This window comes from Calliphora vicina, chromosome 4 (assembly GCF_958450345.1).
Source record: "Calliphora vicina chromosome 4, idCalVici1.1, whole genome shotgun sequence".
Lineage (NCBI taxonomy): Eukaryota > Metazoa > Arthropoda > Insecta > Diptera > Calliphoridae > Calliphora > Calliphora vicina.
Window position 1 is genome coordinate 38,189,275 of NC_088783.1, and position 13,015 is coordinate 38,202,289.

A 13,015-nucleotide genomic window follows, 5' to 3' on the forward strand; every position below is an offset into this window, starting at 1 on the left:
GCCAGTGTAATTTGTATATAGGTCTCACCTTGTCAGTAGCATCTAAATTACTGTTATCAGCCAAATTAACAAAACGTTTTATTTCATTGAATCTGTTCCGTGATATAATTTCGGAAATTTTGGAGTGCGAGTATCCTCGCAGAACACCCAATACATATCTTCTTTTTGCATAGAGCGAAATCCACTGTAAAGCAAAATACTCTAGAATATATTCAAATCTTCTGCGTTGAAGGATAAATTGAGTTTATTAGCTTGCGATGCATAAATTCAAGTCTGCTAAATGGTTAAACTAATAACCTTTTCCCATTCAAGTATGAAATACTATGGAACACATTGTCCAAAAAAATAATTTGAGACATTTGAACATTGCATGGTCTTATTATCCAAATAGAATTTGTTTTGCTTGATCTTGAGGGCATTATTTTCTGTCAGAACATCTCAAGTGGAACATCATCGTCGCTATTACTGTCACAAAATACTTATATTTCACCTGGTACATGCAATCTCTAACAAAGTCGTTAGCAACACCTTCATCTTCATCCATATTACAATCCGGATCTGATAAAATAATAGCTATCAAAATTGTGGTGCTCATATTTTTCCAAAAAATCTAGTTTTTAAAACATTTGCATTAAAAACTTCACGTTTTGATGGTCTGAAATTCTATTTTAGCGTAAGAAAAATCTTAAAAAAAATAATACATATCAAGCCATTGTACCCAATTGGGTACACCGATTTTCCTAATCACACAACTTTGTCCCAAAAAATTATTTTTCTTACACATTTTTATAAAATGTACACATAATCACTCTACTTCACAAAATTATAAAAAAACTCTAGCTTTCGTAAAACTCTGTTTGCTCTCCGCAGCTCAATTGTTACTAACCTCGCTAATATTCCAAAAAATGATATAGCATTATAAAAACAGGACAAAATATACCTTAAGGGTATTATTTTTTTAAAATTTGTATGTGTGATGTTTAAAAGCACAGTGTGTTGAATGCAAAATCACAAAAAAAGTTGTAAAATTTATCTTTTTAAAAAATGTATGAGTATTTGAATATTGCCTTTTTTTCTGTACTCAAGCAGGTACAATGGCTGGGAATCGGTTAATATGGCTCATTTTTCCATTCCATTGCTCTTATTGACAAATGTTATTTGATTATTTGTTGTATGCTAGCACTTGTATTATGTTTAATGTTTTATTTGTGTTTTACACACAATTTTATTTTTATTTTTTTTTTTGTTCTTTTGACATGTGAACTAATTTTATTTTTCATCCAAAAAATAAAGTTCATTCGCATTTACATACATACAGACATACATAGTGTAAACATGTTTACAAGTCGCTGTGTTTACACTGCAGTTATTAAAATATCAATATTTTATAATGTTTTACATGGACAATGGTTTTTGGTCTATATTTTTTTTCTATTTGTTGTTGTTTAATTAACCTTAATTTAGTAATTAGTTGTTTACAGTGACAAGAAGGAGAAACTACAGTTGAAGCGACAAGCGAAATCGTTAAATATTCAGCAGTGGTCGGCACAAAAAGTCGAAATCGACTTTTCGAATTTTATTTAACAAAAAATCGATTGTTAGTACAAGGTACTTATAGAACTCGAATGCTTATATTCCAAATTATTTAAATTAAAATAAACTGAATATATAAAGATTGAACAGTCACATTTGATGTGGTTCATTTGTATACCCTTCACTATGAGTGGTAAGCAGGCGCGAATCCTGGTCAACCATTTGGGGGGATAAATTAAAATTAATTTTACATTTTTCCTTTTTTCTATTAATTTCCTTTTTTCACCTCCCTGGATCCGCGCCTGGTGTTAAGGGTATATATAAGTATGAGATTCCGTTTTTAATTTTCACATTTTTCATTTTCGGTCCCATAAAGTACAAGGGCGTGTCAATAAGTCCGATACTTTTTGAATTCCGCCTGTTAACTGAAAGGGCGACACCGCTCCTGTCAAGCATCTGTCAAAATTTGAACAAGCTGCGTCATTTAGTTTGTGTTTGACAGCAGACTACATCGTGACTTGAGAATAAAATATAAAAAAATGAATTTCGTGTTCTCTTTAAGCATTATTTTCTGCGAAAAAAACCATCACGCTAACCAAGGCTAATCTTGATAAATACTATGGAAACCCTGCACCATCAATTTCAAAGGTAGAAAATCGGTTTACTGAATTTTGTTGTGGCCGTACGAACATTTGACAAAATTCACGATATGGTGTTGGCCGATCGCAGATTGAAAGTGCGAGAGATTGTGGAAGTCATAGGAATCTCACATGGCTCAGTGGCTTCTGTTCTGAATGAATACTTGGGTATGAGAAAGCTTTCCTCCAAGTGGTTGCCGTGTTTGTTCACTATCGACCACAAACACATTCTTTAATCGCAAAATGGATGAGTTGTGAACGAAACGTGGATCCACCACCGCATTTGGCTAAGAAAAAACAGATATGTTTAACAAGGATAATGCAAGGCTTCACACCTGTGTAGTTTCCATGGAAAAATCCATGAATTAGGCTTTAGCCCAGAGAAATGTCTCTGCGGAAATAGATTTGACTCCAGCGATTAAATCATTTCACAAACAAATACCTATTTTGATGACCTCGACAAATCTTATTTTTTGGAAGGGAGAAACTTTGGACAAAGTGTATAGAGCTCAAAGGAGACTATGTTGAAAATTAAGATGATCTTTTATCCAAAAACGTATGTTTCATTCAAAAAGTCAATGACTTATTGAACCGTCCTTGTATGTATATATTGGATACCTACATATAGTCGAGTTATTTCCGAAGCCTCCAAATAACTTCAAAACATGTTTGATACTTTAGTATATCGAATATAGTAGTCCTGGTTTGTTTACTATTTAAAATCAAGAAAATCGGTTCATAAATGGCTGAGCTATAAGCAAAAACCCCGACTACCTAATTTTTTTACCTTTTTTGTACCAACAACATTTTCACCTGTTAATCGTCAAATTTGCCGCAAAAATACATCCACAATGTATGGATTTTAGGCTGCAGTGACTGCTACTCACTACCGCAACATAATAACAGAGTTCTTTCTGCCTAAATTTGGATGATATTGAGGTTTCAACAAGACCATGTCATACAGCCCGTGAAACAATACAAATACTCAATCAATCATCCTTATCGGCAATAACAAGTGAAATTTATGTTTCCATGAAATATCCATTTCGCTAGAAGGGAAAATTGCTTTCATGATATTCCCATGAACTGTTCATTCACAATAGTTGATTTTGTTCGTAACAGCTGTTTATTGTTTACAAAATTCCATCTAAAAATTTCACAACATGGGGAATTTTTTCACGTGAAATATTGATTCGAGATAGCGGTGAATGAGGCTTTTCCTAGTCTGGAACTCTCTAGTTTCGGTATATTCCTGTTTTAAAATTTTTTTCTGAAGTCAAATGTCTATGGCAAGCCAAATGGCCAGTGAACATTTCGACAAAAGAGTGCGTATGTGACGGTAAAGCCGTGTCACATACGGAATAGCACATTACCGATGTGTTATTCCATACATAAGCTTATCATGTGAACTTTATGATTCAATAAAAAATAGCAATCTAAAAAAAATAAAACTGTGCCTTCTGTTTAAATCCATTCTGGAGTAAATGTTGGAAACCGCTTCATTGACCTGTTGACCTGAAATGTAAAAATTCATCAGCTCTCATTTATATACATAAATTTCCTACTAGACTTGTTACTTTTATCTACAGTTTTCCAAAAACTTTCGTATTGTTCACATATTTATTATTACTTTATAAATATTTCCAGCTTTCCAACAATCAACCATCAAAAAACGTAATAAATATTAAAGTTGTATTTCAAAATTCATATAAAAAAATTCTGTGCTTGCATTCATACTCAGTCATTGCAATAAATAATTAATTTTCCCTATAAATTGCTCAATACACACAATACCAAATTGCTTCAGTCATATAAAATATTCAAACACTCGTGGTAATTGCCCTTTAACACGGCTGCTTAGTTTGGAAACATTTACGTAAATTTATTTTTTTGGCACATTCAAAAATAAAATTAAAAAAAATAGCAACTAGCCAAAGTCAATGCCATAATAAAACTTACATTTTTATGAGATCTTTTTATGGAGCCATAAGAAACTTTAAGTAAGAAACTAAAAATAAAACATAAACACACAAACTTTAAAGTACATTCAACGTAATTTGGCAAAAAAATTATCAAGATTAAAGGCAAAACTAAAAAAAAACAGAGGAATATATCACAATAGTTTCTGTTTAAGTTTTAAAAAAAGGGAATGATAGCCAACTAGATTTAGAATTGAATGCAAATTGTTTAGAAAACTCTTTAAATTTGCATCTACTATATCAAATTTTACATAACGTAACGGTGCACAGTGGGTCAGAATCAAAATTTTTTGGAAATAAATCTGGCATTCCTAAACGGGTGTTCCGATCGACATAGCATAGCCAAGGAGTATTTGAGTTTAATTAAAATGGGCCCTACAAATTCTCCAGGGGGCGCTAGGGGGCTCAATATAGGGTACCTTCGACATGTAAAATTTTGAAACATGCGCCATTTCAATCCGAAATCATTCAATTTTATATTTTTGGAAAGCGCTCGGCTAGATCTTGAAAAAACATGCTTGCCTATGCTATTTATCTATAATAATTTCCGAGTTATAGGCATTTCAAAATTTAAATTTTCAAATTTTGCCATAACTTCGTCCGCATTTCGGAAAATATAAAACTGAAAACTGAATTTTTTTCGTTAGTTAGCCAACTATTTTACCAATAACATACAAAAGATTTCAGATTATCGATCCAAAAATAAACGATTTTCAATTAAAAAATTCAAAACATAGCAGTTTTTGAAAGGAAAGTTGACTTAACTCTTTTTTTATTAAAAAAAAAACTTTCTTTAAGAACATATAACAATTGTATGTTTTTCTGTAAGATATCTTTATGGAAAACATTTTGGTATAAAAAACATGTTTTATTTTTCGAATATGTCGCGCCTACGACCTTCGGAAATTTACCTATTTTTTTGATCAAAATTTCAACTTTGGGCTACAAATTCTAAAATCCCAAAGCTGGGATCAGAAAACGGAAAGCAGCTTTGGAAACCTTGATGTGATCCCTATTTATACCCAAAGCATTTTCCCAACCCCGAAGGAAATTTGGACCCTATTGTCAAAATTGTAAAAAATAGGATTTTTGGAATTTTCGCTCCAATTTTTAGTAATTGCGGGATTCCCTTTGACAAATCGGGGATAGAAATATCAGATTTATTTCCAAAAATGTTTGATTATGCCCCACTGTGCTTAGTTCCGTCACGTAGTGTCATCATCAAGTTCCTATTTAAGTTTTAAAGAAGGATTAAATGCCAACTTGATTTAGAATTGAAAGCAAATTGTTTAAAAATATCTTTAAAATCGTATCTACTATTACAAACTGTTAACTACGTTACGTAGTCCTGTCAATATGTCACGCAGTCTTATCATGTTTCAATTACAGTTTTAAACAGTGGAATGATGGTCAATTATATTTTGAATTCAATGCAAATATTTGATTACGTTACGCAGTTCCGTCTCGTGGTCCCCTTATCTTGTTCTAAACATGAATTGTTTACAAATTAAACTGAGACAAGTACCTTTTGAGACAATGATTACTGAAGACATTTATTCAATAATTTATCTAAAATCTTTTTATAGTGACCTTTGACCTTTTGCAAGTAAAGAATTCTGTATAGAAATTGCCTGATATACATTTTAAAAATTAAACAAGTTCTTTTTGAGCCACTTGAGCCAAACTGAAGACATTTGATAGCAATTTTCAAATATTCTGATAGTGACCTTTGACCTTTTCCAAATAAATTATAATTTGTGCAGCCTGATTTACCTAGAATTTTCTTATTAACTATTTTGTGAGACCTCTTTTAGAACTCATTATTTTATAAATTGAAAAAAAATTCTCGAAAATTAACTCCCGGTATCCATCCCCTCTTTTACTATTCTCGGGCAAGGTGTGACATTCCAACATTAATTCACCACTACATTTAATCGTTGTTCTGTAAGAATGAGTTAAAAGTTTCTAAACTTTTAAAGCTGGAAAGCATGCGCAATTGATTTTTAATGTGTTTGGCTTTTAGACTTCTTCTTCACTGGCTTTCCCCCTCGGCGGCGCCCCTTAAACCTATCACAGTTTAAGATTTAAATGGCATGAAAATATCAAACTAAAACTTGATTTACTTTAAGAGATATACTCGTAATTCAGTGGTTATTACCACAGACAGTATTGAAGTATAAAAGTGTGTATATATATGATATTTTATAGCCCAGCTGTAGATGATGATGATGACGAAATTTTTAATCAGAATCTTTTAGTACATTGTACTCCAAAAAAATAAAAAAAAGTAACAAAATAAAAGTAAATACAAAAACAGAAACAGAATTTAATGGAAGCTGTGTTTGTTTGAGTCTGCTTTTGACTTATTTGACCCAATTTTATGATTTTTTTTTCGATTCTTGTCTTCTTTCCGCTTCTTTTTGTGTTGCTTTTTTTCATGCTCCTAAAAATGTTGATTTAAACATCATTTGGATTTCAGTTTTCTTACTACATTTAAACATACATATATGTAGTATGTATTTTGCCTTTAGTTTGTTAATTCACCATAGAGAATTTTAGAAATTATTTCGATTTCAATTCTATCACATCAAATAAATCTATTCTGCTTGCTACTCCCCTTAGTTTCTTCGAATAGTTACTCCTCATAATTCGGTTTGTTTATCTTTGTCGATTTCTTTTAATCAAGCATTTATTTATTTTTTTGAAAACTTCAGTTCGTGTTTGAATTTTTTATGGAGTTTTTCTGTTGCTGTCATGCATTTTCTATGGCCAAAATGTGTTTTTTGTATTTGTCTGTCATATAGAATTTGTCTGCTAATTAATTGTGTACATTTTAAATGATTTCATTTGATTTGATTTTTTCGTTAGAGAAAGGTTGCTTGTTTTTAATACCAAAAAAGGTAAACCTAATGTGGGCATTTAGCGGTAGTTAATTGCAGGGGATTTTTGTTGTTGTTATTTGAATTTGATTGATTAAATAAATAATTTTTAGAAACTAGCAGTAGTATTAAGAATATACATACATTCATATGTAGATTTGAGAGGAACTTAAAGTTAAAAGTTTAAGAAAAAATATGTGTCATTAAGATTTGCGAAAGTTTAGCCTTAAATCATTATTAAACAATTTGATCTTGGATCTTCTTATTTGTCATTTATAATTTTTTTATAATTTCGAAAAACTCGCGATATTATTCGCGAGTTTATGAAGCTGATATCAGATTTTTATAGATTTAGGATTCATTTGAAAGATAATTATGACCACTTTGGAATACATAATAATATATGACTAGAAGTCCTACTATTTTTAATATATCTTTATTAGAGTTCGTTTGTGACCAGGTCACTTCATTTGATTTACATATCATGGTACAATCAACCAGGTAGAATTATTAGGGAGAGTTATCAATTAGTTCTGCTGTCGTGGATGAAAAAACTTCCAGTTGATACGTCTGCCGCTATGTTGACAATCTTTGGCTGATTGACAATGGTCGGATCGTTCGGGAGCGAATATCCAAATGTCGTAGGTACAGTCTTGTTGCAACCACATGCCTTCTGCAGCATTTCATCTAATTTAGGCAGACAAAATTTGGTTATGTCGCGATATCGAACACCAGTAGGAGTCATTGCTTGACCAGCGTCATTTTCGAACAAGTAGGGTCCAATGATGTATCCAAGCTCCTAACAGTTATTAACAAAGCAATCATGGTGAACATGTGTTTCATTGCTTAGGATGATTTTGCTCGACCTGACAAAATTGTGTCCGCCAATATTTCAAATAATGTTCAACAATGAAACGCATTAATGCTCCACTTAAACTAACCCTAAACTGTTACTTTTGGTTGGCAACGCTTTATTGCTCAAATGGCGGCAGATTCAAATATTGCGCGAATTACAAAAAATACAAAAAATAGTTTTAATAACCCAAATTTACATAAACTGGAACTTGAATACAGAGTGGCGCAAGGTCCCCCTACTGATATTAAACTCATATATCTTATGACAAACTTATACAAGGTGGAGCAAAAGTAATCCTCCTATCAGAAAATGCTATTAATTTGCGATTGGCCCCTAATGTTAATTCTGTTTTGACATTTGTGTAGTAAACACATGCGAAATACACGTTAATAAACAATGTTACGCTACACTGCTCCACTACACAAATGTCAAAACAGAACTGGCATTAGGGGCCAATCGAAAATTTATAGCATTTTCTGATATGAGGATTACTTTTGCTCCACCTTGTATAAGTTTGTCATTCTACATTATTCATTTGCGACCCCACAAATTTTATATATCGTTATAGAGCGGAGTCGATATAACCATGTCCGCCTATCCGCTTGTATGTTGAAATCAACTTTCCGTAGCCCCCAAATCACTTACATACATAATTCATACAGCAATATATCCGTTATAGACCCGGTTCGGTTGCTATTTAAAATCAAGAAAATCGGCCCACAAATGGCTGAGATATAAGGAAAAAATCAGGACAACCTCGAATTTTTTACCTATTTTTGATCAATGTATATCTGGATTACTAAGTCATTAATATAGACAATATGGATATCTAATGATAGATATTTCAAAGACCTTTGCAACGACGTATATAAGACCATAGTAAGTTGGACCTACAATGGGTCAAAATCGGAAAAAATATTTTTTAACCCGAATTTTTTTTCATAATATTTGTTTTACTAATAAATAAAAAAAAAATTTTAAAAAAATTTAAAAGAAATTTTGAAAAACCTTTATTTTCAATAAATTTTTGTCACAAATAAATTAAAAAAAGTAATAAATTTTTAAAAAAAAATTTAATTTTTATACCCTTCACCTTCGTGAGAAGGGTATATATAAGTTGTCATTCCGTTTGTAATTTTTACATTTTTCATTTCCGAATTTTTTCCAAATTTTTTTTCCAAAAAAAAAAAAAAATTTGGAAAAAACTTTTTTTAAAAAAAATTAAAAAACAATTTAAAAAAAATAAAATTTTGAAAAACAAGTAAAAAAAAATTAAATTTTGTTTACATAAAAAAATGTATTTTAAAGTATAATTTGGTGAAGGGTATATAAGATTCGGCACAGCCGTATATAGCTCTCTTACTTGTTTTTATTAAGTTTGTTTACCTAAAATATTTTTAATTTTTATTTAAAAGTATAATTTGGTGAAGGGTATATACGATTCGACACAACCGAATATAGCTCTCCTAATTGTTTTTATTATAAATTCCTTGAATTCATTTTAAAACTATTTATGATTGCTGCTAAATATTTGAAATAAATTCAAGAAAATCAATATATTTCTATAAAATCCATAAACCAACTAGATAAATAACAATTAAAAAGAGTTTAACTAACATAATGAATAAATTAAATTCAAGTTGTTAATACTACAAAACATAATAAATAATATTTATAGCTATTTATTACAAGTATTTATAAGTTTAATTATGATAATTACCCCACTACACATACACAAAACCTTTCAAAATTTATTAAAAAAAACAACTTTAAAAAACCAACCAAAGGTCATTAAACATTTAAAAAAAAAATAAAACTCTTGAGATAAAGACATTCTCTTAAATATTTATCTTAATTCTTTTTATTTAATAATAATTATGTAATTTTCCACTTGTTTTCTTTATTTGTCCACTTGCAGTATTATCAACCCGCATGAAACAGTTGGCCTATTCATTGAAAGATTTCAATTTTGAATGCATCGGCACAGCCCAGACAGACGATGAGCTGGTGATTTGTGAGAGTTTAAAACATTTTGGTGATATAATTAGTATGATAGAAGATGAAAGAGAGAAAATGGTAAGTGGGTTTTAATGTAAGGAAATGGAATTATTTTATTTACAAAATTTTTATATTTTTAGTTAACCTTAGCCGATGAACATATCATAGAACCTTTAGAGGATTTTCGCAAGAAACAAATTGGTGGCGTTAAAGAGAATAAGAAAAAGTTCGACAAGAAAACGGAAAAATTTTGTCAATCCCAGGAACGTTTTCTAAATATGTCGACAAAAAAGCCAGAAAATACAATACAAGAGGTAAGTGGAAGAGATAAAATATATTTAAGTCATACTTTTAGAGTTAATTTAAATAAGTAATAAGAATGCTGCAATTATAATCCAAATAAAACAAGTAATTTTAAATATATGCAGTGATTTGGAATAGATTTTCTAATTTCCCAGAATTTTTATTCCCGCACAGATTCTTGATAGCAACCGAATTTGTTGCCTATCGAATGATTCTACCTCAATGAACGAATTGTACATCATTTTAGAAGAAGTAACAAAAGTTTGGTTGCTTCAACCAAAATTCTTCTTTATAAACTGACTTTCTGTTGATAGAACCGAAAAATTATATGTGTGCAACCGAATCATTCGATTGGCAACAAATTCGGTTGCTACAACGTATTAGTTTTCTCTGTGCGGGAAATAATAAATAAATAATTTTTATTCCCGGCAATTTGTTAATTATAAATTAAAACAAAATGTAGTAAAGTTTAATTGCTTGTAGAACTCAAAATTTCAATTCAACATTTTTTTGTCTTTGTCACACGGAGAAACAACGTTGGTTGTGATAAACGCATTTGTTGCTAATCGAATGACTTAGTCTTAATGACCGAATTTTTCCGTTGTGGCTGAAATATTTTAGTTGTTGTGATCAAAATTCGAGTATTTGAATCGTAATTCCTCATTGACTATATGTTGAAGTCATTTTATTGGCAACGAATTTTATCATCACAACGAATCTGAATATTGTTACTTGAAGAAGAATACTTATAAAGGAATTCCTGAAATATACCGATACAAATTTCCTGGGAATTCCTAAAGAATCCTAATTTGAGAGTCAATTTCAAGGACTGTGTAGGCAAGTTAAAGGGATGACATTGTCTTGAATACTAAGGAGGAATTCAATAGTAATTCAATAGCGATATACATAAATTTAAACTGGAATTTATTCAGAATACATATATTAAATGTTGATTGCACTGCTTTCTTAAGAATTGGGCATCGCTCAGATACACTCGGGAAAGGTAATTGTAGATTCTTCAGACGCTCAAGTCTGAACAGCTGTGCCTGCCAAAGAAGTGCGACAATTCCAAGAACGCCGACCTCCACATAAGCATGAAAAATGTGTCAGAAACATCGTTTGACTGTTGGGTCGATTCCATTTGGACATCATGACGTTCCCATGGTCCGTAATGCAAACAATTTTTGTTGTGGCCTTAGATTCTTCATTAAGATGATCGTTTTAGCCAAGAGAGATTTCTCTATTGCGATGCGAAAGAAAAATGGTACAATTGGTACCTTTTATTGCGTTTTCGCATCGCACAAAAAATTAGTTTAAAATGTTTTTATTTACAAGTTTTGACATTTCATTTTGTCATTCTTCGCTTTTGTTTATTTTGTGGTGCCAGTATTGCTTCTTTTTGCGAAAGCATTTGCGTAGACGATACAGAGTACAAAATTGTATTCTTAACGCATTTACCTTTCGCATCGAAATTCGCAATAGAGAGTAACCCCCCAGTTTACAAAGTCCCGTTTTACAATGCAGAAATTGAAAGGCTATTATCCGGTAGTATCCGTTGTTATCAGAATTTTTCAAAGCAGTATCTCAACAAAAAAACAATTGCATCACCTTTTAACTTTTGTTATATAGCATTTTCGAGATAAAACTTTAAAATCGAAATTTTTAAGTTTTACTGAAAATTCTTGTTATTTAAATTTAATTTTTAAGATAAAATGGATTCAAATTATAATTGTTAAGTAAATAACAATACTTAAAATATTACAACACGTGCCAAATTTCAGAATAAAACGGATAATTGTAATAATGAGCTTTTTAAGTCAGAAAATTAATTTAAATTAATTGTTTTTTATTGATATCATTTTTTCTCAACAATTATGAATACGGATAAAATGGATAATTTTGGATAATAACGGAGAAGGCAGATTTTATACTTCAGAACTATTATGAACAATATTTTGTTATATTTTTAAAAATTTTATACAGTTTCTTCAATTTGAATCCATCCATTTCAATCATTTATCTGCAATATTTAAATATTGATAAACTGTTTTATTTCTACTTCAAATTCCTTACTACAATTACAAATTCCCTTACATTTGTCTCATTTTAAATTTACCAATTTTATTATAAACAAATCTAAAACTTTTTTCTCTTCCTTTTTTGGGGGGAAATTGCAACAAAATTAAATAAAACTCAAATTGCAGCTGCAAGATTAAGTAGAAGAAGAAAAAAAAACTAAAAGTACAAAGAAGAACAGATGAAAGGAACAAAAAGTGGTCCTATAAAATTCAATAACAGTTAAGTGCAACTGGCAACAGCAGCTTTTAAGTTTTTCCTACTTCCTTTAGCTGCCAATATTTAATATAATTTTAGTTTCACAAAATGTAATTTTATACATTTTAATACTAAAAATTCTCCCCAGCTCATGCCAAGCATCTTTTCTGCAGCAATTCTTGTGCGAGTTGAGTTCCTTGACCTAAGTTAACATTTCGCAAAACATTTCATTCCAGTCTATATACTCTCTTTCTCTCGTAACATGCTCACATACATATATAAACTATTTTATACAATAGAAACTTTAAATTGCTTGAAAAACTAGTTGCAAACAAAATACAAGTAAAACGCCCTGCCAGCTGTATAATAGTACAAGTACCCAACTCCTAAACTATATTTCGTATAAAAGCTTTTGTTGCTCAAAATTCAATATATACAATATTTGTATACAACTACAAAAACAAAAACGTTATACCGCCAAAGGACAAACATCCTTCCTTGTATTCTCCTAAACACCCACAACACTATTTCCCTTTAGTTGAGCAGCAGCACTGT

At 30.6% G+C, this 13,015-nt stretch overlaps 1 protein-coding gene across 4 annotated transcripts in view; it reads left to right on the forward strand.

Annotated features, from left to right (window-relative positions):
• The window catches only part of Graf (GTPase regulator associated with FAK), a 223,747-nt gene that overhangs the window by 147,108 nt on the left and 63,624 nt on the right, over positions 1-13,015 (forward strand). For all 4 annotated transcript variants that reach the window (XM_065510208.1, XM_065510207.1, XM_065510210.1 and 1 more), the window contains exons 3-4: positions 9,804-9,961; positions 10,024-10,197. In XM_065510208.1, coding sequence (XP_065366280.1) covers positions 9,804-9,961; positions 10,024-10,197 — 332 coding nt within the window. The remainder of the gene's footprint in view (positions 1-9,803; positions 9,962-10,023; positions 10,198-13,015) is intronic.